Source organism: Phascolarctos cinereus, unplaced genomic scaffold (genome assembly GCF_003287225.1).
Source record: "Phascolarctos cinereus isolate Bilbo 61053 unplaced genomic scaffold, phaCin_HiC Scaffold_4;HRSCAF=312, whole genome shotgun sequence".
Lineage (NCBI taxonomy): Eukaryota > Metazoa > Chordata > Mammalia > Diprotodontia > Phascolarctidae > Phascolarctos > Phascolarctos cinereus.
Genome location: NW_027555847.1, coordinates 654,190,360 through 654,215,225, shown reverse-complemented (window position 1 = coordinate 654,215,225; position 24,866 = coordinate 654,190,360). Strand labels below are relative to the sequence as shown.

General features: G+C 45.4%; 2 protein-coding genes across 6 annotated transcripts in view; one reads left to right on the top strand and one right to left on the bottom strand.

The window, feature by feature from the left end:
• Window positions 1-17,582, top strand: part of MROH1 (maestro heat like repeat family member 1) — a 197,445-nt gene extending 179,863 nt beyond the window's left edge. For 4 of the 5 annotated variants that reach the window (XM_078153842.1, XM_020995209.1, XM_020995206.1 and 1 more), the window contains 8 exons: window positions 1,595-1,709; window positions 12,828-12,974; window positions 13,983-14,171; window positions 14,511-14,666; window positions 14,893-15,027; window positions 15,280-15,382; window positions 15,827-15,892; window positions 17,129-17,582. In XM_078153842.1, coding sequence (XP_078009968.1) covers window positions 1,595-1,709; window positions 12,828-12,974; window positions 13,983-14,171; window positions 14,511-14,666; window positions 14,893-15,027; window positions 15,280-15,382; window positions 15,827-15,892; window positions 17,129-17,214 — 997 coding nt within the window. In that variant the 3' untranslated portion in view covers window positions 17,215-17,582. Of the gene's footprint in view, window positions 1-1,563; window positions 1,710-12,827; window positions 12,975-13,982; window positions 14,172-14,510; window positions 14,667-14,892; window positions 15,028-15,279; window positions 15,383-15,826; window positions 15,893-17,128 lie in introns of those variants that run through there. The other variant, XM_020995210.2, reaches the window with a different exon arrangement.
• A 3,403-nt stretch (window positions 17,583-20,985) lies between these two features.
• Window positions 20,986-24,866, bottom strand: part of BOP1 (BOP1 ribosomal biogenesis factor) — a 71,455-nt gene continuing 67,574 nt past the window's right edge. Inside the window, 6 exon segments of the mRNA XM_020994833.2 lie at window positions 20,986-21,187; window positions 21,189-21,255; window positions 21,458-21,565; window positions 23,419-23,503; window positions 23,636-23,924; window positions 24,093-24,273. Coding sequence (XP_020850492.2) covers window positions 21,101-21,187; window positions 21,189-21,255; window positions 21,458-21,565; window positions 23,419-23,503; window positions 23,636-23,924; window positions 24,093-24,273 — 817 coding nt within the window. The 3' untranslated portion in view covers window positions 20,986-21,100.

Here is a 24,866-nt window from a genome sequence, read left to right as displayed (position 1 = left end):
AAGAATTCATCGTAATACTTTATACTGACTAGGCCCAAGGTCACATTAGCTGTTTTGGCTGCCATATTATGCTGCTAGCTCACTGAATTTCAGGCCACAAAAACCCCACCGTCTTTCCTAGGCAGACTTCTGTCTAACTGCCTTTCTCTACCCTGTGCTCAAGAAGTTGACGTGATAGCTTTCTTCAATTGTTTAAACACTTGTCACTATGGAAGAGAGATTAGAGTTGTCCAGTTTGGCCCCACAGGCAGCACTAGCAACAAGGAGTGGAAGATGCCAAAAGGCAAATTCAGACTTGACGTTAGGGGAAACTTGCTACCCATCAGAACTTTGAAAAAAAAATAGAACGGGACTCCTCAGGGGGTCACGCTCCTCATTTAATGTTTTCAAATACGAACAGATGGCTACCTACTGAATATATTATAGAGAGACTTATTTTTCACTGAGCCCTCTTCCAACTCTGAAATACTTTAATGCTATAAACAGGAGGTGTTTAGTTTGGAAAGGATTTAGGTGGAGGACATGATGGGTACATTTATTTGTAGGGCTGCCACCATCTCTCTTTTGTCACTTATACTCATTGTTCTTATTTTTACCCCCATGAAGTCAATCAGGACCACAGACAGCAGGTAGAAACTCTAGAGAGGGAGAGAGAGGAGAGAGACGGAGATAAGGAAAAAGAGAGAATGAGCGACAGAAAGGAGAAGGGAGGGAGGGAGAAGAAAGAAAGAGAAAGGAGAATAAAGGGAGAGAGAGAGAATATCATGGCTCAGTATAAGGAGAAATAATAGAATGCTTTCCCAGAACGAACTGTGAGTTCCCTATCTATCATTCCAAGGTTTTCAAGCAAAGGTTAGATGACCGCTTGTCAGGAATATTGTAAATGGGATGCCTATTTAAGTATGTACTGAACCAGACTGATTTCCCTTTCAACTCTGAGATTTTAAGATACTATGACCCTGCCCCCTAGGGGAATCTGAACTCAGCTCAGTCACTGAGAAAGCTAGGACATCTTAGCTCTGTGGCACCCATCTCTCTCTCTCTCTCTCTTTCTCTCTCTCTCTCTCTCTCTCTCTCTCTCTCTCTCTCACTCACTCACACTCTCCCTCCCTTTCTCTCTCCCTCTCTGCCTCTCCCTCCCCCTCTCCCTCTCTCTCCCTCTGTCTCTCCCTCCTCTCTCTCCCTCTGATGAGCCCCATGATTCATAACTTGCTGCCCACTCCTGGTGATAGCCTGAAGTACAGCAACCTATAGTTTGGAACGAATTGCTCCTCATTGCCTGCCTAAAGTGTTTTCCTCCTAGGGAGGCCCCCAGGACTTGTTAGAGCTGAAAGTGCTCTTGTGGGTAGAGCATGGGGATGATAAAGCTAGTGTTGCAGACATATTACCTCTGGGCTGCGGGTGTCCCAACTGGGGAGGAGATTGAGAGCAAGGAAGTCTCCTCAGGGCAAAGCCAGCCACACCCCAGAACCCTACCATCCAGAGGATGAATCAGGAAGGTCCCAGAGCAGGGCCAAACATGGTGATAGTTGTCTCCATCTGCCTTCCTGCCTGTCTACCCAGGCATTCATGTGCCTGGCATCTATTTCTGCAGAGCCATGGCCAAGCATTCAGGTCCCAAGCTCCCGTTGATTGTGAAGACGCTTATTCCTGTGCTCAGCAGCGTGTATGAGATCCAGAGGATCACCACCACCGCCTACTTTGCAGAGGTGAGGATGCGGCTGCCCTCCCACCTTCACTCACTGGGTCTGGCCATTCCGTGGCCTCATTTTCCTTTCATGCTCCATAGAAGCCTTTAGCAGGCCAATGGGCCCTGGTACTGAGGGGTGGTGCATGGCTCCTGCTATTTTTGGTCTTGACCCGAAAGCCTGCTTACATTTCCTCTGTTACTCAAAGGAGCTTTCAGAAAACCATGGCAAGTAGTGATTATTTGATGCTTTGTACCTGTATCCCCAGTGCCCACTTAATGAATACTTGTTGATTGATTGATGGTAAAATGAAAAAAAAAATTTTATTCCCCTTGATGAAAAGACATAGTGGGGATTTTTCTTCTTCTTTTTAAACTTGGAATATCTGAAGAATTTATAGGTGTAGTGTTTGGTTTATATTAATCATATCATACAAATTTGAAATTTGAGTAGAAAAGTTTCCTTAGATTTGTGGCTCCTGACAGAGCCACCTTGAGCTGGGGCAGCCACCACAAACATGATGGGAATTCAAGCTGGACCCAGCACCTTCCCTTGGTATTCCTGGAACCCCTAAGAGTTCATCCTTTCAACCTCATGCAGGCTGGCTGAACTTGAAGGTCATGTTCCCTCACTCATTGTCACTGGTCTTCCCACTGGGTGAGTTGAGCTGTGCCCAAAGTTACAGAACAAGGACCCAGGTTGGAACAAGGTAAAGAGAGCTGGCTTTTGTTGTGCTAGGTGAAGCACGCACCTTCTGCTTTGCTTTCTGTGGTGTGTGCTGGGATTAAAGCCAGAAGCTAGAGGGTAGGGCCTAGCCTAGGATAGCCTGGGGTAAAGCAGGCTCATAAGCTCTAGAAGTTAAGATGCCCTTCCCAGCGATCCTTTGAGCCCCATAGAGCATCCCTTTGTGTTATTGGAAGGTTTCCTATGACCTCTTGCCTGCTGGTGGGTTCTCTCTGCATGTGTGTAGGAGTTCTTACTGATTTCTTTTGTTGGAGAAGGGCCAAATTGGCTTGCATCTGCCAATTTCCTACCATATTCAGCTTTGGAAAGGAAAGTAGAGGGAGGTGGGGCAGGGTGTATACCTCAGAGGATTTGCAAACAGATTTAGATTTGATATAAGGAAAAACTTCCTAATAGTTGAGTGACTCAAAAATAGAGTGGACTACCTCAAGAAGCAGTGGGTTTCCTCTCCCTTGGGATCTTCAGACAAAGACTGGATGGCTCCTTATGGAGAGGATATAGAGGATTCTTATATACAGGTTGGGCTAGGTGGCCCCTAAGGTCTGTTCCAGCTCTGAGGTTCAGTGATTCTGAGGCTTAAATGCTATTGGTAACTTCCATTCCTCCTTAAGGCCTTGATGGAGAAGGATTTCGGTCAGTCCATCTCCTAGCTCACTATAAGCATGGCAATGTCCTGAGCTAGCCAACACTCCTTTTCCCCTGCCTGACGTACCACCTTCAAGAATGGAGTGACTCAAAGCCTCTGCCCTTCCATCCCCTGCCCTCCCCTCTGCACTCCTCTCGGGGAGGGAGGGAGGACAGGCAGTGCCTGCCTTCGACCTGTAAGCAGATCCTTAACACTTGAGGGCAGGGCCAACAATATATAACAAGCCCTCCCTCTCTTCTCCTTATAAACCACCTTTTAAATTTCTCCATGGCTGCTATTGCTGCCACTGCTCAGCCTCAGCCCTGTTTTTGTTTAGTGTTTGGCTGAGGTGGAAGGGAGAAAGGGAGGGAACTGGGGAAGGCCTGCTATTGGCAAAGACCCAGAATTCAGTTCTGGCTGAGAGTGAGGGTGGCTGGCTCCCACTGCATCCTTGAAGGGTTTAAAATAGTCCTTTGGCTTTTACCAGAGTGATTGGGGGAAGGAAGCCGCTTCCTGCCTCTTTCCCTCTGAATGGCTGATGAGGTGAGAGTGTGAGTGATTTTTTCAATTATGGTCCCTTTCCTTTTCATTGCAGTGGAGAGAGGCTGGATAGTGAGGTGGGGTTGGGGGCAGGGTAATGTCTGGATCTGAAGCCAGAGGGTTCATCACCTCAGGGAACATAGACTCTAGGTCATTGTCCCTAATGCAAGTTCACGTGGCCTGGGTTCCATTGTCCCTTAGGTTTCACTTAGCTCTCTGCTGGGTCCTGGAAATAGTGAGGGTCCAGATGTATGGGGCTTCTTCTCAGATGCATGAGGGGTCCTGAAGTTATATTTAAATTGGCATTGATACCTTTTTCATTCTGGCCCTGCCCAGCCTGGGGGCACTGGAAGGAACTTGACATGATTTGTGTCGGTGATGGAGAAGGGTACAGTTATCCGGAGTTATAGGCAGTAGCTGGAAGAAGGAGGGGGGAGGGAGGGTAAGAGAGGTTGAAGAGCCAAAGGCTTTGGAAAATTGCACAGTGGAGTGAAAGAGGAGACATCCCTGGTCCTGGGGTATGCTTGTTTGGAGATGGTTTGAGCCCATGGTGGGACTAAGGCTGAGACTGTCCAAGGTAGCCAGTATTTAGTTCTGTCTCATTGACTTGGATGGCCAAGGGAGTTCCCACAGTTCCCTGGCCCCTTAGGTAGTCACTAAATCAGTCTTTCATTTGACTTTTCCTGTGGACCTAGCCATGGGCTCAGCTGCAGCAGTACTGTTAAAGGTAGAAAGGAGGAGTAGACCTTGTCCTTTGTCTCAGAAAGCTTCCAATCTGGTTGGAAGGGCATACTTGAAATATTCTTAAGTAACTGTACAGGACATGTAATATATGATTAAGTGCTCAGCTGTAGGAAGGTGGAGGAGAGGAGTCAAACATCGTGGACTGGAACAAGTAAGGAGAGCCTCATGGTGGAGGAGGTCTTCAGCTGTTGCCATAGATGATGAATAGGATTTGAATAAGTGGAAGAAGAGCAGGGAGGGCATTCAAAGCTAGGGAAGATACCCAAAGGGGCTTACCGGGAACTTGGGGCTATTGATGCAACCTGACAAAGCAGAGGATGAGGGATTGGGAGCTTTAAATGTGTGAGGCTTGAGCTACTGAGAATTTCATTGGTAGTGTTAGTACCCAGCATAGTCAAGGGGTACCTGCTCCTCCACTGCATACTGAAGGGCCATGCTAAGGAGAACCTGCTCTGACCCAAACTTCTCAGACCTAAAAAAACAAAGATCCAGATGGCAGATACCAGCCTGAGCTCACCTATCTGAGCATTCCAGAGCTAAGGAATGTTTGCTAGGGAGATGGACATCCTGGATTTGGAGGTGAGAGGGCAGGATCAGCCCATCTGTTCCAGGATCACCACTACTTTGTGGACATAGGGACTTTCACCCCAGAGCATTATAAGTATTGAGCTGTACTGGTTCCCACAGAGAAGAGTGTGTATAAACTCATCGTTGAAGTTCTGGTGAAAATTCTGATGAGGAATGAAAGGGAAATAGATGTGGATACATAAGGAACTCCTGGAAACTAGAAAGTATGGCTGAAGTTTATGACATCTTGCTAAAAACAAAACCAAACAAAGACCTTAAGGATATAGTCTCTTGTTTTTTGAAGCAAAGTGATTCAGAAGAGGTGGATTTGGGAAGTGACCAGCTAGCTAAGAAGTTGTATCTGAAAGTGGATTTTGTATTTCTGAACCACAGCTTAGAAATAAAGCAATGATGGACTGTTGGCTAGTGAAAGAAAAGAATTTCAAGGGATGATTAAAAACATCTTCATAGAGTATTACAAATCTACGTGCTTTGTAGTGAAAAGGGAAAGGGAGGGGAAAACAGCCTGTATAGATTTGCCAAGCCTTGCAATAGAACAGGCACAATATAAGAAGAAGAAAAGATTAACAATTCACAAGAGATAAAATATAAAGAGAGATCCAGCAGTAAAAAAAAAAAAACCAGCCTCAGGTGGGTATAAACAAATGTACAAATCGTGGAAAGTAAGAGTTAGAGATTCTGATTGAAGAAGGCATATTTGGCCTCACAGACATCACTGAGATTTGATAGGGTGGGACTCATGAGTGTAATGGCTCTAGAAAAGGCATACCTTAATCAAAAGGAACAGGATAGATTAACTGGGTAGTGGAATGGTATTGTGTTTGTTAATATGAGCCTTGAGACCTAGAAACTGAAGGGAGTGGGAGAGAAATCAATGAATAAGCATTTGTTAAGGGCTTAATGTACCCACCCCTGAACTAAGGGATTGGAATACAAAGACAAAAGTCCTCAAGGAGCTTATATTCTAACGGAGAGAGACAACCTGTATAGTATACATATACAATGGTGTACAAATTAACTAAGGCAAAGTAAAATAATTAAATTTTGTTCACTTATTAACCTGAAAAAAAATGTGGTATAATGGAGTGAGAACTGGCTTTGGGGTCAGTTCATTTTACCTATGTGAACCTATCATTTGCTTAGTCATGAATTCTTTGCTTATTCCTAGTTCTGAAGGGTAATTTTTTTCTTTGCTTCTCCAGTTTGTATGTGATGTAATTTTTATATCTAGGTCATATGTCTGCTTGGAGGTTATCTCAATGTATGGAGTGAGGTGCTGGCCTAAATCTAATGTCTGCTAGGCTGCTGTCCAGTTTTCTCAGCAGTTCTTTTCAACTATTGAGTCCTTCCCTCAGCAACCAGGGTCTTTAGGGTTATCACACACAATGCTGCTGTGTTTATTCACTTGTGTATGTTATAGACCTAGTCGGTTTCACTGATTGACCTCTTTCTTCTTAAGCCCCTACCAGACTGTTTTAATGGTTAGAGCTTTATAGAACAGTTTGAGGTCTAGTACTGACAGACCCCCTTCCTTTTTACTTTTTTTCATAATTGTGCTTGGGATTCTTGACCTTTTATTCCTCCAGATGAATTTTGTTATTCTTTTTTTTATTTAAGGTCAAAGCAAAGACATTTAGTGACATGGCATAGTAATAAAAGTAGCAACAAAACATCTTCCCCATGTACTTATGGAATATTCTTCCACAAATATATCCAGTGCAAGTAAGGAGAGTGGACACAGTTAGTAGTCACAATGAGAGGGGCACTCATGTAGAGGGACACTGATGTCTTTACTATAATTTCCACCACCTCCTATTCTTTTTTTTTCTAGCTCTATAAAATACTCTTATGAATTTGGCAAGGTACCAAACTTTATTAAATTAATTTAGGTAGTTTATTGTTGTTATTATTATATTGGTTCCACCTACCCATGAGCAGTTAATGTTTCTCCAGCTATTTAGGTCTGTCTTTATGTAAAGAGTATTTTATAATTAAATTCATGTAATTGCTAGGTGAATATTGGTAGGTACAGTCTCAAGTATTTCTCAAACTTCTGTAGGCATTCTGTGCAGAAATGCTGATTATATTCTGTAATTTTGAAGAAATTATTCATTATTTCAGTTAATTTTTAGTTGACTCTCTAGGGTTCTCTAAGTATACCATCACTTCATCTTCAAAAAACAGTAATTTTGTTTTCTCTTTACCTATATTTATTCTCTTAATTTCATTTTCTTGTATTATCACTATAGCTAGCACTTCTAATACTCTGTTAAATAGTAGTAATAATAATGGGTATCCTTGCTTATACTGACCTTATTGGAAAGGTCTCTAACTTTTTTCAAGTTTATATAATGTTTGCTTTTGGATTTAGATAAATTCTACTTACTATATTAAGGAAAAATTCATTTATTTGCTTAAAGGAAGGAAATGGTAGTGAAAGGGACAGATTAGTTTTTTAATTACTTATTACTTAAAAATAAAGAATAATTGGGGAAAAAAAAGAAATGGCCATTATTTGCACATGGTAGCTAGAAGAGGGGCTTCTTCAGGTGAGCTTCTGGCAGCCTTTTCTACTATTTATGCTGAGCATAAATAACCAAACAGTAAGTCTGGTGGACATTTCCCACCTAGGGGACAACCATGTGAGTTCAAGAGTTCAGTAACTCCTGGGTCCATTAGTGCTGCTGCTGTATGGGAGTTCCTCTCTATGGCTATTACTTGCCCTCCAGAGCTATTATGAGCATCAAAAAGATAACTTAGGTAAATTACTTTGCAGACCTTAAAGGACACAGTAAATACTTTACAATCATAGATCTGGAGCCGGGAGAGATCTCAGGGGTAACTTGGTCCAACTCCTTCATTTTATAGATGAGGAAATGGAGATGCAAAGAATAGATGGGACTTGCCCTGGGTCACCAGGTAAAAAGTCTGAGCACCAGTCCTACCACTCCCTGTTCAGTGCTCTAATCTCAAGCACTTTCTACTGCCACCCTGCCTCCTTCAGGAATCCTTGAATCATCCCTGTATAGGCTGTGCTCCAAGCTTCAGGAGAATGTATTTCAGAGAGGTCAAATAATAGATAGATATGATTGTGTGGTCTGACTTTTTAAAACAAATCAGCTGATGAGGAAAGGGAAACTTTCTTTTTAAAAATCAATCAGTCAGGGCAGCTAGGTGGTGCAGTGGATAGAGCACTGGCCCTAGAGTCAGGAGGACCTGAGTTCAAATCTGGCCGCAGACACTTATCTAGCTATGTGACCTTGGGCAAGTCACTTAACCCCTATTGCTTTAAAAAAAAAAGATAAAATAAAAATGAATCAATAATTATTAAGCACCTACTATGTGCCAGGCATTGTGCTAAGTACATAGCTGTGAGGGGGAGGGGGGTAAGATTTTATTCATGCTTTCTGTTTTTATCACTGGTTCTCTGAGACCAAAGTTAGTCATTGTAATTAATCTGTTTGCCTTTTAATATGGTTTTAATTTATATCATTATAGTTTTTAAATATTTTATTCTCTTAGCTCTGCTTTCTTCAGTTTGTATCAGTTCATATACATTTCCCTATGTTTCCCTGAGTTCTTATTCATTATTTTTATGGCATAATGATATTCCATTACATTAGTCAGTCAGCTAGAATTTATTAAGCGCTCACTGTACCATGTGCTGTGCTAAGCATTGGGGATACAAAGAGAGGTCTAAAAAGCCCAGTCCCTGCTCCCAAGGAGCTCACAGTGCAATGGACATACAAACATAAGATATATTCAAGGGAAATGGGGCATAGTCCTAGAGGGAAGGCACTAAGGTTAAGGAGAAGTAGGGAAAGGGTTCTTGCAAATGGGACTTTAGCTAAGACATGAAGAAAGTCTAGGAAGCCCGAAGAAGATTGTTCCAGGCATGGGGCACAATCAGAGAAAACACTCAGGGTTGAGAAGTGCCGTGTTGTATGGGAGGAACCACAAGGAGGTCTATGTTACTGGAGGAAAGTAAAGTAGAGGAGAGAGAATTAGATATAAGAAGATTAGAAAGGTAGGAGGGGGCCAGGTTATGAAAGCCAAACAGAGGGTTTTATATTTGATCCTGGAAATGGTACAGGGAGCCTCTGGAGTTTATTGAAAAGTGGGCTGAGAGGGTTAAACCTGTGTTTTAGGAAGATGAGTATGACAACTGAGAGTTGCATGGATTGAAATGGGGAGAGATTTGAGGGAGGAGGGGCCCATGACAGGGAGATGGCAGTGTCAGAGGAGAGAAAGGAGCATATTCAAGAGATGTTACAAAGATAAAATCAACAGGACTTGACCATGGAGTGGATATGAGATTGAGAGCGTGAGAAGTCGAGAATGATACCTTAGTTCTGAGCTGGGGTTACTGGGAGGCTGGCAGTGCTCTCAACAGTAATAAGAAATAGGGGAAAATGGGAAAGATAATTAGTTCTGTTTAAGATAGATATCCACAAGACATCCACTCTGTGATGTCTAAAAGACTGTTGTAAGTGCAAACCCAGCGATTAGGAGAAAGTTTAAGACTGGACAAGTCAATCTGAGAGTCCTCTGCACAAAAATGATAATTGAGAACGTAGATGCTGATGAGATTACCAAATGAAATAGTATAGAGGGATGAGAGAAGAGGGCCCAGGACAGAGCCTTTGGGGACCCTCACTGCTAGCGGATATGACCTGCTTGAAGATCTAACAAAGGACAGAGAAAATATAGGCAGGCAGGAGGAGATTCAGGAGAGAGAAGTGTCACAGAAACCAAAATAGAAGAATGAGGAAAAGAGAACGTTCAGTTAGTGTCATGGGTTGCAGAGAGGTCAAGAAGTATGAGTACTGAGGAAAGACCATTAAATTTGGCAATTGAGAGATCATGAGTAACTTTGGAGAGAGCAGTTTCAGTCGAAATGATGAAGTCCAAAGCCAGGCTACAAAGAGTTACAAAGAACAGAGGGAGAGGAGAGAGGAAGCAGAGGCATTGTAGACAAGCATAGGGCTCCCTCCCTCTGGGCACTTTGGAACAATGAGGTCAAGAGCCAGACTGCAAAGAAAGGAAGAGGAAAAGAAGAGGCATTTATTATAAGACTTTAGCCATGATAACTAGTGAGGTTGGATGGATCAAGTAAGAATTTTTTAAAAGATAGGGGGAGAAATGAGCATGTTTGTAGGTAGTAGAGAAGAAGCATGAGAGTGAGTATGATAGAGGACACCATCTTTTGGAGAAGATAAGGTGGAGGGACAGCTAGATGGCCCAGTGGATAGAGCACCGTCCCTGGAGTCAGAAGGACCTGAATTCAAATGTGGCCTCAGATACTTGACACTTATCAGCTGTGTGACCCTGGGCAAGTCACTTCACCCCTTTGCCTCACCGAACAAAACAAACAAGATGATGAGGTGGAATGGGATAGCTCGTGTATGTAGAGAGAGGTTTAACCTTGGCAAGGAAAAGGGCCACCTCATCATGTGAGACGGGTGAAGGAGGAGAGAGTGGCAAAGGGTGTCGGTGATGTGAGATGAAGAAGCTCTCTGATGATGACTTGAGTATTTTTGGTGAAATGAGCCAAACGTCCCAGTTCAGAAGGTGGGGGTGAGGTGGGCTGGAGAGCTGTGGGAGGTTTGAGGAAGGAAGAAAAGTTTGGAGAAGCTGCTGAGTCAAGTGAGACAGGTAATAGATTAGGGAGGCGTAGAAGGATTGGGCAGCATTATAAGGATTGGTGGAGTGGATAGGGTGCCAGCCCTGGAGTCAGGAGGACCTGAGTTCAAATGTGGCCTCGGACACTTACTAACTGTGTGACCCTGGTCATTTAACCCTGTTTGCCTCAGTTTCCTCATCTGTAAAATGAGCTGGAGAAGGAAATGGCAAGCCTTTCCAATGTCTTTGCCAAGAAAACCTCAAATGGAGTCACGAAGAGTCAGACATGCCTGAAACGACAACAACAAGGATTACCTTGCCATAGTGGGGGCCTCGTTGAGGTTATGTAACAAACTTGTAGTAGACCCAATAAGAAGTTTTATGATATGTGTGTGTATGAACGAAGGCAGAGTATGGTAGGGGCAATGCAAGGCTGGACTTTGGCAGTACAAGATCTCTGCTAGGATAAAGGGGCAAGGGATTTGAGAGAAGAGGATGGTGTAGTTTTGAAATGGGTCACCAGGGGGTCAGGATGGGGAAGGGAAGAAAAATAAGAGGTGGAGGGACTGGAAGGAGGAAGAACGTGGTTTGGAGTAGCAAGGCAGAGGGAGAGGTGGAATGACAACAGATTATGATCAGAGGAAGGAATTTCAGAGTTCATGAACACGGCCATGGAACACTTGTGGGTGATGGCAAGATCAAGGGTACATTCATCTATGCTGCGAACTACTGCATTCCAGTGCCTGGAGCATCATGGCTTACAACCGAGTCCCTATTTTTGTCTCGGTCTTCCCCCAGCCAGCCAGAATTAATCACACAACTTGATGATAATGCAATATGACACTTAAAGTAGAACGAAAATAAATAGAAAGGAATTTTTAAAAGCAGCAAATACACCATCACCTGTTTTCCCAAACTACGTCCTCCTACAGCTCAGTCTCTGGAGAATATAGCTCTCATTTGCCTCTGCTGTTCCCTGTGCTGGTTTCTCTACACTGCAAGATGGATGTCGGGATTAGAATTCACAGCAGTAACACTGAACGGGCTAGATTCTGGGCACAGGAATCAGATAGATGGTCCCTGAAACTCCCAGCTTTTGTGTCGGTGTCGGTGATGTGAGATGAAGAAGCTCTCTGATGATGACTTGAGTATTTTTGGTGAAATGAGCCAAACTTCCCAGTTCAGAAGGTGGGGGTGACACTTTTCATAGCATAGTGCCAGACTGGATAGGATTGCTGCTTGTGCTGAGGGGTATGAAGATAACAGAGAAGGCAGAGCTGCTTCATTTGTATTTTGTTTCTGTCTTCTCTATCAAGGAGAAATGACCTTTGTACAAGAAGGGACAGAACAAAAATGGCTCACAAGAAGTAGTGAGAGCATCCATCTGCCCTTGATGAATTTCAGTCACTTGACACAGATATGCTCTGTCCTTGGGTCTGAAAGAACTGACTGATGTGACTGCTTTCAGTGAGAGTGGAGAGATCACGGAGGATAGGAGGACCAACAGGCCTAGACCCAAGAAAAGGGCAGGTGCCTGGAAGAGAGCATTCTGCAAGTTGTGGGCTAGTGAGCTTGACTTTGATTCCTGGGGAAATTCTGGAAGGAGCCATTGAAGAAATGGTTAGGGAGCGTGCAGAAAAGGAAGCAGGGATTCCCGAGAGGCCACATGGCTTCTTCAAGAAGAGGCCAGGCCATTCTTCTCTTCTCTTCTCTTTTGATACGGGTACTAAGCCAGTAGATCAGGTGAATGCTATACATATAGCCTACTTAGATTTTAGCAAAGTTTTTTAATTTAAAGCATGGATTCTTAACCTTTTTTCTTTTTCCCACGGATCTCTTTAGCAGTATGGTAAAGCCTATGAACCCCTTCTCAGAATGTTTTTAAGTGCACAAAATAATATATGTAGGATTATGTATATTATACAAAGGAGACAAATTGCATTGAAATGGTTATATTATATATGTATGTTTATATCTGTAATATATACATATGTGTATATATAATATGTATATACGTGTATATATATGTATATACATACATGTACACACACATTTTAAGTACATGCACCCCTGATTACTTCTTAACCTTTTAGATTTTTTGATTTGGGTTTTGACAGTAAGAGCTGTCTGTAAATGGAATAGGTTGCCTCAGGAGGTATTGAGCTCCCTGTCAGTGGAAGTATTTAGAGATGGGGACAGGAGCTGACCAAAGATGGCCTCTCAGGTCCTTTCAGACCTGAGGTTTCATGGTTCTTTGATTCTGATTTGTTTTTCAGCTGTTAAGCAGCAATGTGGTGAATGATCTAATCCTCCTTGAGTCCCTGTTGGAAAACACAATGGGTAGGCAGAAGGACGTGTGCACAAATGTACGCAGGTTGGTACTTCGTGGGCTGGCCAACATCGCTACAGGCTCCCCAGATAAGGTGAAGAGCTATATGGGCTGTGATGTGCTGGGGGGCCCTGAGTCACCTGGGGGAGGGGAGGGCTGAGCACTGGCTCATAGGGGAGGTGATAAGAGGCTCAGACATGTGCTTGGGAAGTAGACAAAGACCAGATAGCAAGCAGTGGTAAACCTGGCCCCTTGGGGACTCCTTTATTCAGTGTCTAACTACCCCTTCCATTCTTGTGTCCCTCACACATTCTTGTGTGGCTTTGCTAGGGTTTCGTTGAGTTTGAAGTGATGGTGCAGTTTGTAGAGATGAGGACCAGAATCCAAAAGAGAGGGACAGGGTAGGAGTGTTGACTTGGAGTTGAATGGCATGGGTGTGATAACTAAAACCAGGAGAGTGAGTGAAAATGAAGGAGAGGAGAGGACAGGACGGGGCCTTGGGAGAAGCACCTGAGTAAGAAAGTGGTTAGAGCACTGGGTCTGGAGTCAAGAAGATCTGAGTTTAAATCTGCCACAGACACTTCCTAGGTGTGTGACCCTGGGCAAGTCTCTTAACCTGTCTGCCTCAGTTTCCTCATCTATGAAATGAGGGTCATAACCGCACCTTCCTCCCGGGGTGGTTGTGAGGATCAAGTGGGGTATCTGTCAAGTCCTTAGCAAACCTTAAAGTGCAAAGGAAATGGTAGCTCTCACTCCACAGCTAGGTACACTCCCTTTAAGGGGGAGGAAGAAGAAACTGAGGAGTTGTCAGGAAGAACATGAAACTAAGGGCTTCAAAGAGGGTTCAGTTAAACAGGTTTATCAAGCACCTGTACTGTTCTTGAAGGCTCTGTTGAGTTCAGCATTTATCCAAGACTTGACTGTAGACAGAGATGACAGGCTTACCAGAATTCCAGATGATATGAAGTTGGGAGGGATAGCTAACACATTGGGTGACAGAAACAGGATTCAAAAATCTGGACACATGAGGATACACAGAGGGGCACTTGGCAGTTTACAGTAAAACTCTTTCCTATTCTTTCCTATTCTCTGCCTCCTATAGGTACGGAAGCATGGCTCACAGCTCCTCACAGCTATGATCAATGGGCTGGATGACAAGGATGACCCCCACAACCTGATGGCCCTGGAGGCCATGTTGGGCCTCTCTCGCCTGCTGGATTTGGTGGAAGAATGGGACGTTCGCTCCATCCTGCTGCACATTACCATCCGTATCCGCCCCTTCTTTGACAATGTAACCTGGGAAGAGGAGAAAGAGGGAGGGAGGGAAGCTATAGATTGGACCTTGGCGAGTGAAGCCTTCACCAGGATCTGTCTGATGGGCCCAATGTGAACAAATGTACCTGAGGCCTCTAACAGAAGGCCTTCCTTGTCCTTAGGTTTGATTAGGAATAACTAGGAGGCTTAGAGGGCTCTGAAACAATACCACACTATTCACAGTGTGGGATACTGGGGCTCAGAGAAAGCAGAACGGGAACGATGTTAGGTTTGAGCCTTTGGCTCTCTAAGTTGGAGTGGGAGGCAGTGGCCTTGAGGGCCTGGGATTTGATTACCGTGCTCCCCATTCCTAAAGGAGCGGGATGAGTTCCGGAGCTCATCTGTCAACCTCTTTGGACACCTGAACAAGTTCTGCCATGGGAACTGTGAGGATGTCTTCTTTGAGCAGATCATCAATGGGCTGGCAGGCCTGTTACTGCACCTGCAGGACCCGAAGCCCCCTGTTGTCAGTGTGAGTAAAGAGGGTAAGGGGGCAGCGAGGGGGGCATAGGATCATCTTTTTGCTAGGAAGGGACTAGTACCAACTATCCATGGCCAGCGAGGCGTGAGCTTCTAAGCGCCGGTTCCCCGTCCAGCATGCTTTTTGGATTGGATGGCAGCTATAGACTAAACGGGAGGGGATTCCCAGGGTGAAGAACATGGGGAACCCTCTGAGCCCATGCTTGTTCTGCTTCCAGGCCTGTAAGTTTGCCCTGCGCATGTGTGGCCCTAATATGGGATGTGAAGAGCTAACAGCCTTATTTGAGAAGCAGCTGCATGATGGGCGTGGGCTACACTTTGGGGAGTTCATGAATGATACCAGCAAATACCTGGTGAGGCCTGGGCCGGTGGGGGAGGTCTGGGGCTGATGGGGAAAGCCTGGGGTAAACCAGGCCTCTGGCAGTAAAAAGTTGGGGGTGGAGAGTGGGAAGGCCTAGTTTCGGAAGTTTTTTGTGTGAATACCGGAGCTCTAAGGAGGTAGTGATAGGATGGATTCAGATTGGAGAATTTGGGTTGGAGCCGGGTCTGGGAAGGGAAAAAGGTGAGCTGGGCCAATGATAAGCCCAGTTCTGTGCTGCTCCCAGATGCAGAACTTCCCTGACACACTGGGCCGTCTCATCAATACAAACTTGTTCTACTTCAAGAGCTGTTGGGAGGACATCCGGGCAGCTGCGCCCATGTTCATTGGTGAGCAGTGGGGTTTTCCTCCCCCACATCTTGGCTTTTGGTAGTAATATGGGGCTTCAGGGCTTTCAAGGGTACAAAAAGGACTTAAAACCTCAACTCGAGTGGTCGGGAACCATGGAACATTGCTGATAGATACTGTTCGTGTGTTGGCTCGTTTTGCAAAACTATTTTTTCCATTCTTTTTTTTATAAAGGATATGGGTATAAAAAAGGAGAGGGGCATATTCAGAAATAAAAATAAAAGATACCAGGTTTTTTTTAGTAGAAAAGATTTGGACAAGTCACCCTTGCCATAACCGGGGGGGGGAGGGGAGACTGTCCATCTATTATTGTTTGTTCATCATCACCTTCTATTCATCTTGGCCTATTATTTGAATATACCTTTGTTTCCCTTGTACTTAAGGAGCCCTGAGATTACTCCTCCTCTTTCTTCTTTTCCTATTAGGTTTCTTAGTGCTCCATGCAGATAAAGTGGCTTGTGAACAGGTGGATCTGAAACAGCTCATCTCAGGTAAGAGAGTGAGGGACAGACAGAGGTTAGGGAGGCCCAAGCTGAAGACCAGCAGGCTGTTTGTTTTGTCTGGGGGTAGGCTGATGTGCCACAGACTCTTCACAGACGCGTTCAATCCAGACACTAGTAGGCTGTGGGGAAGAGAGAGGGAAGGGCCTGGGACTGTACACAGACAGACAGACATCCTGGACTCTTGATTCATGGTGGCATTGGAAGAATCCTCCAGTACTTCTTCCTCTCCTCAGCTCTGAATCCCCTCTCCTTGCTTCAATCCTGGGAAGATATGAGCTCCTCCAAGCAGGAACTGCTGGGTGATCAGCATTGTAGACTGGGCCCCTTTGCCTGTGTGGAGGTGGCTGGTGCATAATCCATGGGGAAGGAGTTACTGACACCATGGGTCCCAGAAAGGGGGCTGGGGTGGGTTAAGTGATTTTCCTGGATTTCAAGGATTTTTTCCCTGTCACTGGTGACCTCATCGTCTCTAGTAATTCACGGAAACTTCTGAGCTGTTCCAAAGGAGCTTAAAAAACACTAAAAAAGGAAAAACTATCTTTCCGTTGGCTCCTGGGGCTCTTGCAGAAAAGAGGCCTGTCTGTTAAAGAGTAGTTAGTCCCCTCTAGGGTGGGGGAGTGAGAGAGAGTGTGTTGTGTGTATGTGTGTGAGTGTGTGTGTGTGTGTGTGTGTGTAAGCATATGAGCACTTGAGAAAGCAAGTATAATCACTGGAGTTAGCAGTTTGGGCTTGGACAGCCTTAGCTTCCTGTATTGAGTGGATTAGCCAAGCAGGGCCAGGCTCCCCCTCCTGCCTGGGTCCTGCACCCCCCAGGAGCCAGCAGCTGGAAGAAGCAACTTGAGGCGGAGGACGGCAGAGCAGGAAGCCAGCGGCACATAAATCAGGGGTTGGCGGGCCAGTGAGCAAGGGAGGGAATGTGGGAGGGAGGCCGGCAGTCGGTCGTCGGGCAGTGAGCTGAGCAGCCATCAAGGGGATTTGCAAGGGACCTAGGAGCCTCAATTTCACAGTGTAAACAAGCTACTGGAAAAATACTCAGGAACTATGAAGGGAGGAAAAAGCGTTACCTGCCCCTTTTAAAGTCCAGGTTCCAAACTGTGTTTGCCGCCCCCTCTCTGACCTAATCTGTCTGCTCATCTGGGATTCCCCCTAGTAGGCATTCATGCATGTTACAACCCCATATGACCTTCAGGTTCTTTCTTACCCAAACCCGTCTCTTTCTATTAGCTCTCCAGCTACTGCTTAAGGACCCAGCACCTACAGTGAGGATCAAAGCTGCAGAGACTCTGGGCCGTCTGGTCAAGTTCGCCTGAGCTGTGTGTAAGACATTGGACCAGCCTTTCTACGAGCAAAATGGACCAGATTTCTCAGAAACAACCCTCAACTGCCCAGTCACCCAGCTGTGGAACAGCTGGATCCTGAAACGCCGAGTGCCGCCCCCCCCAACCCCCAATCCCATGGCTCCTGCTCCTGGAGGTCATGAGGGTCACTACCTGAACCTATCCTACAGCCACAGCTCCAAACCAGGTCTTGGGTAGGGGCTTTACAAACGGGACCAATCCCATCCTCTTCACCTCCAGCTAAGACTCAATCCAGGCAGGACCCAAAGGTGCTGGAGGAGAAGTTGTACATAGGACAGAGCATACTGTACTTATTTTTCAATAAAAGCTGTTTGCTCTTCCTTGGCCTATAGTGTTTCTTCCCATCCCCCACTCAGTTGCCTCCCCAGGACCACTTTGGTCCTCATGGTAAAAGAAATTCACTCCCTGACAGAACAAGTGACCAGCTCAGTGGACAAGGAGGATGTGTTGGGAACTCATCATGAAGTTATATTAAAGAAGGAATATTAATGATAGAAGCCAACAAATAATTTAGGTTGAATATAAAAAGTGGCAGTCCTGTACGAACAGTATCAGGGAGCACTGAAATTCAAAACGAGATAGATCTTGTGATGAAAGGTCAACTCAATTTTATGAACAATAATAATGGAGGGAAGAGAGAGGGAGAGAGAAAGAAGGCTGATCTGCTTTAGACTAGTAAAGACAATGAAAACAGTTGACAGAGTGAAGACCCAAAACGAATGAGAACTGAATTAGTACCCAAGTTCACGTAGGTACTGACAAAGCTAGAATTAAAACCCCAGGTCTTCTGACTCCAAATCCACAACTCTCCACCGTACCTACTTAGCTGTCAGTGAGTGACTCGGCAAATGCACCTTCCAATTCTTCTATCTATTTTCTGGCAAGGCAATCAGGGTTAAGTGACTTGCCCAGGGTCATGAAAGTAGTAAGTGTTAAGTGTCTGAGATCAAATTTGCTCGATCCACCGTGCCACCTAGCTTCCCCCTTCCAATTCTTTTAATTGCCATGGTTGTGGTTTATCGAGGCCAGGAGACTCGAATTTGTTGAAGAAAACTAGGAGCTTCTCTTGCCATCTCATAACTTCATGAGAAGTCCCTTTCCCCCATGACAGACTGTCTTCTTTTTTTGGTTAGGCAGTGGGGTTAAGTGACTTGCCCAGGGTCACACAGCTAGTAAGTGTTGTGTCTGAGGCCGGATTTGAACTCAGGTCCTCCTGAATCCAGGACTGGTGCTCTATCCACTGCACCACCTAGCTGCCCTTCTTAAACATCTCTAATTCCTTCTGGTGATGGCTTCCAGTCCCCTCATTCTGGTTGTCCTTTCAGCATGTCAAGTCCTTTCTCAAATATGAGATACCAAGTACCGTACCGGACTCTGGACTAAGGGGTTAGCTTCCCTCAGGGAAGGGGCGGGGGAGAGTCTTCTGTTGTCACATCCATACCCATATACACACATGCACACACAATTGGACACTGTGGCCTTACATTGAAGACATCCACTAAAACCCCCCGACCTTTTTTATTATCTTCTATCCACGTCCACACCCATCCTCTACTTGTACAGTGGTTTCAGGCTCTTGGAGGTCACTGATCTTTCTGAATTTGGGGTCTCCTGTCCAGCACGTTAGCTATTCATCCCAGCTTTGTCATCCAAGCCTGTTTTCTGTGATTTCATTCAGGTTAATGGTGAAAAATTTTGATCAGGAAAATATCCCTACACTATTCCAGCAGAGCCATCCCTTCTTCCTTCTCCTCCCACCCCCTGGCCAAAGGCTGACAGTGATTCCTTAGCATCTTTGCTTTGGGTCCAGTTATTCAGGCATTTCTGAATCCAGCTAAGTCTACCATGTCAAAGTCATTTGTCTCATCTGAGCAACAAGGACACATGATAGATTTCTGTCAAAAGTCTGGCTGAAATTCACCTGTGCCTAAAATGCTTCTCTGACCTGCCAGTTTAGTCAGTGTTCAAAGGGGAAAAGCAAGTTACCCTGGCAGCCACATCATAAGCAGTGATTACCAAGACATCACAAATTATTTCTTAAAAGATTTTCTAGAATTTTCTCAGTAATTCAAGTCAAGTTCATCAGCCTGAAGTTTAACAATTCCACCTTCCCTTTTGAGGAATTCGGGACATCTCTCACTGTCTGATTTTTTCCCCCAACACTTGTAGGATTTCAGATCTGGAAGGAATCTTAGAGTTTCTCTAGTCTGACTTCCCATTTTACAGATGGAATAATAGACTCAAAGAATTTTAGCAACTAACCCTTCACAATCTGTATCCAGCCTAGGAGTTGATCAACAAGTATTTATTAAGTACTAGCTGTGACTGCCAAGATATAAAATACAGAAGGAAAACAGTCCTTGCCTTCAGAGAGCTGATATTTCTATTGGGGAAGACGGCATTTACACATATACATACATACAGAACAGATGCAAGATGAATATACAAGGTAGTTTGGGGAGGTTGCTAGCTGCAGGGGGTGTGGCAGCAAGGGAGAGAAATCAGTACAAGCTTCATGTGGACAGAAAATGGCATGGAATCACGAAAGAAGCCAGGAATTCTGATTCAGAGAGCTAAGAACAAAGAACATGCTGGGTATGGGGGTGCAGAGACACGGGACAGAGCATCACAGGTCAACCTCTTGGGCTCCTTTCACAACTACACTCCGGGCAAACTGTCCAGCCAACAGTTCCTGGAATTTGGCCTGCCTTCCCTTGCTGCTGCACCTTTGCACATGGGCCATTCCTCTAACAGAGCACCAGACTTCAGACTGTTTGTGGCTTCCCATGGGCAGCCTTTCCCAAGCTGAGAGTGCTTTCTTCCTCTTGGAATAATCATGCCTGTCCTGATCCATTTGCATGTTTTATCCCCAGCACAATGTCAGATCCTTGAAAGGACTGGTTTTTTTTTTTTGTCCTTGTAGCCCCAGCAACTGGTACAGTACCTTGCCGCCTATAAGGCAGAAGTGGGAGCAAGAGATCTGATGGAAGGGAAAGCTTCCTAATGACCAGTGCTTTCTAAAAGTGGAACGGAAAGCACTGGGTTTTCTCCCACTACCATACACTTTCAAAAGGAAGCTGGATGGCTTTTTGCTGGAGATGTTAAAAAATCAGGTAGAAGATGGAGACAGTTGGGAGTCAGGAGGGTTTAGGGTCAAACTCTGCCTCAGATATTTCCTACTGACCCTACACAAGTCACAATCTTTGCCTGCCTGTTTCCTCATCTGTGAAATGGGGATAATAGTATCTACTTCACATGGCTGTGAGGATCATATGAGATAACATATACATATATAAAGTACTTAAAGTACTCACTATAAAATGCTTGGCATTATTACCCCCCTGAGGTTCCCTTATAGTACTGATGTAGAAAGAATTCCTAGACTGGATAGACTGAATCAGATCAATGGTTCTGAACTTAGGGTTGACAGATCCACACGGGGTGAATGAATAGTTTGAGAGAGTCTCTAAACTTGGAAGGGAAAAAAACATCTTTATTTCAATAATACATTTCCTCTGTAAGCTAATGTATTTTATTAAAAATTTTTTTTCTGAGAAGGGGCCTATAGATTTCACCAGACTGCAAAAGGGATCCATGACAAAAAAGATTAAGAACTCCTAAATTAGAGGATGAAAGCCCTTTCCAACAATGAGATTCTATTTTGTGTGCAGTAAGAGGCAGAAGAGTTTGGGTAGGATATTAAGAGGTCAGCTTTCAAAGTACTTTGACTTGGGTAGCTGATTATGCTTTATTCTTCTTGCCAATCTCCTTCTCCTAGACAGAGATGAGGCCAACAGCAAGAAATGTCCCTTTAACACCCCACCCCACCTCGTCATCCCTAGGTGAAGAGTCGAAGGGTGCCATCTGCCCCAGAGGAGAAAAGCCACGGTTGGGTGGGGTGGAAGCTCACATCCAGCACCCCCAAGGTCCCGGTGCATCATGTGGCCTTTGAGAACTTTCACTGGCACCAACAGCGGGTTCTGTAGAAGGTCACTGGAGAGGAAGACAAAGGGTACATCAGGGCCTGTTACTGGGGCAGATCACTTGGAGGGACAAGAGAAGGCTAAATGGAATAAGGACTCTATCTCCTTAAGGCTGATGAAGGTAGGGTGGTGGGGGGAAAGGAGACACAGGGGATGACAAGATAGAAGTCCTGTTACTGTCCTATCTAGTCTGGTAAAGGGATAGCACTTACTTGTAGACCATGCCATGGCAGACAATGACACTGCCATCATCAGATCCAGAGGCAAAGAGCGGGTACCTTGGATGGAAAGCGACAGCCCTGAGGGCCTTCTTGTGGTGCCTGTGAAGTCCAGGGAAGAGGGAGATCACTAAAGGGTGGAGGGGGGGTGGGAGGGAGTACATTTAAAACGTGCAGCTTCTTAGCACTCTGGTATATGTGAATATACCAGTGTGACCTTCAGTTCCTCAGTTTTCCCCTACTTCCTTGGTCTACCAACCCCTACACCAGCTTGACCCTTTCTCCAACTTGAATCCTTTGTCCTACTGATGCTATGTTAATCTCACCCTGATCACCTCCTACTCTTACAATCTCCCAACACTCCCACTTCTCTTTCTCAAGTGGCTGGAAGAAATCATGAATTTGTGCCAGCCAGGTCCACTACAAATCAAAGCAGGTAACCTCAATGGCCTTCCTTCCCGCAGGCAATCCCTTTAATACTCTTTTATCGATCACCCAAGGCTGGTCCATGCCCTCTATTCTCCTGAGCACCTAACTATTCCTCCCGCCTCAGCAAATAACTTCTTCCTGCTCTGACAGTGATGCCAACCAATATGTCTCCACCCATCTTGTTTTGTCCAATGTTTTTTTATTACAAGAATCTATTACATACACAGCTTGTATTTTTTAAAATGTGATAAATTCAGCGTCAGTTTCAAAGCTGCCCCATTTGTCTGTTTCTCCTTCTGAACCTCTTCCTGTTCTCTTCTATGTGTTCATTTAGTTTTTAAAAAATTTTTCCCAATTCAATTTTATTTGATTTTCAATCTGTGCGTTTTTTAAAAAGCTACAATAACCCTTTGTGTCTAGTGTTTTTTTTGGGGGGGGGGGGTGTGCGCAAGGAATCCTCCCTTGCCCTCAAACCTTGAAATAGGTTTTGGTTTCCCCCATAATCATTTTTCAACACCTTCCTAGCCCTGTCACCCCCTCACGCTCTGAACCCTTTCCCCTTCCTTTTCACAGCCAAGCTTCTAGAAAAAGCCACCTACCCTCCTATCAGCCCCCTGGACTGCCCCTCTGTTTTTGTTGTTGACACCACCATCCTCTTAAGTAACCCAGGCTCATAAGCTCATCTTTAACATTTCCTTCCCTCGTACCGTGCCACCACCGCCCATTCTAGTCCAACCTACCATGTCCACCTCCACATTACCTTTTCTAGAATACCATTATTCTAGTCCAGGCCCTCATCACCTCTAACCTGCAATATCAGCTTCCTAACCTGTCCCTCCTCCTTCAAAGAGCTTCCCAAATCATTTTCCTAACACACAACTCTGATACTGTCTTTCCACTATCTAGATCTGCAATGGCTTCCGCTGCCCACTTACTGAACAACGCTGGGTAGAGAAGGTCAGCCATGGTCTGGCAGCAAGCTATCTTTTCAGTCTCATCTCATACTGCTTTTACCTTCGTGTATTCCCTTCCATTCATAAGTGTATCCACTTCACCACCCCCCAATTCTCAGCCCCCAGTGGCCCTCTGTGCTTGTCTGGATCTGTGACCTAGGTCATACATGCCAAGGAGATTTCTCCAAAATCTTCATGTGCTGATGACTCCTCTCTTTCTTCCTTCAAAATCTGACTGAGGAATCTTCTCCTCCATGAAGCTGTCCTGAAAGCCCCTTCTCCAGAAGCACGCCCCCCTCAGCATCTTTTTCTGGGCCTCTCTACTGCACTCAGCATCCTACTAGCTGTCTACCTTGAGCGAATCCTTTACCGCTCTGGGCTTCAGCGTCCACATCCACAAACAAAAGGGCTGGACCAGACGTCAGCTCCTGATCCCATGATCCCTTGTTTTAATTATCTGTGATGATGCTTTTTCCCTTGTTGATCAAATGGCAAGCTCCTTAAGAACAAGATCTGTGCTGAAAGAATGAACAGTAATACTGTTCTGTCATTAGCTCCCCAATACCCCCTTACCTTAGCACCTTGTAGGGCTTGGTGGAAAGGTCAAGGTCAAACCAGATCAATTTGCTATCGTAGCTGCCACAGATTACATTGTCTCCTGTGTGGGTAGGAAGGGGAGACATGGGACTAGGTCGGCCAGAATCCCCAACTTCCCCTTCATCTTTCTCCCGGGGTGTTAGGGATGGGTGGGAAGGTGAGGCCAGACCATCCCCCATTCCCATCCTCTTACCTTGGGGGTGTATAGCCAGGCTAGACACCCATTTGCAGTTAGGCATTAGCTTCTTTGTGAGTTCCTGGCGAAGCAGGTGGTAGAGACGGAGGCTGCGCTGAGAAGCCACAAACAGGAAGGGTCGAGAAGGATGGAAGGCCACACACTGCACCTGACCATGGCTTCGACGGAAAGGGCTCTGGCTGCGCCGATGGCTCACCTGGTGCATCAACACCTGCATGTGCTCAGCAGATGCCACGACCGAAGCCAGGTAGTCCCCACGTCCATGCCAGGCTACCTGCTTCACTGGCTGAAGAGAAAGGGAAGGGGAGAGAGGATGGGCAAGAGAACAAGATCCAAGGAAGACAAGCTACTGAGGTTCTTCACACAAGCTCTACTGGCTTCAGCCCTCTGCACCATGCTGCAACCCCATCCACTCTCCTATCCATGGCCTTTCTAGCTCCACTGTCCCAAGTACCTTGCTATGAGAGATTCGCAGCCTAAGGCCATGTTCATGCTCTTCAGCTGAAGCCTCCTGCCACTCCACAGGCTGCCTGGCAGGCTCTTCAGGCGGCGAGAACGTACTCAGCAGCTGGTCTGTGCTGTTTGTCACCGACACGTCCCCCAGACCTGGATTCAGCAGTAGCACTGACTCTGCACTTTGGGGATGCATGAACAGAGAGATTCCTTTCAGAATCTACCCCTGCATGGGGCAGCTAGGTGGCACAGTGGACAGAGCACCAGCCCTGAAGTCAGGAGGACCTGAGTTCAAATCCAGCCTCAGACCAAACACTTGACACTTACTAGCTGTGTGACCCTGGGCAAGTCACTTAACCCCAACTGCCTTTAAAAAAAAAAAAAAAAAGACAGAACCTACCCCTGCAGCCCCACCTAGTCCTCACCATTCTCTCCTCAACAGCTCCCATAGACAGAGACATTATGAATAATTGTTCATATTTCTACAGTACCTACAAAGGTCTTTCCTCACCCTATGAGGAAGTACATGAGGATTATAGTACACATTTGACAGATCCTGGCTAGTAAATGGAGTCTGGAATCAAACCCAGGTCTCCTAAAACCAGTGCTGCTTCCCCTACACCAAAGTCCCTTCCTGCTATGCCTCTGGTGGTAATTGTATGAATTCACTGCCAGATGTGGATAAACCATAAATCTCTAAGTGGTCAGCACCAATTCCGTGGGAGCTGATCTCCGCCTCAGGGAGCCTGTGATGTGGCAAACTAAGGGACACGCT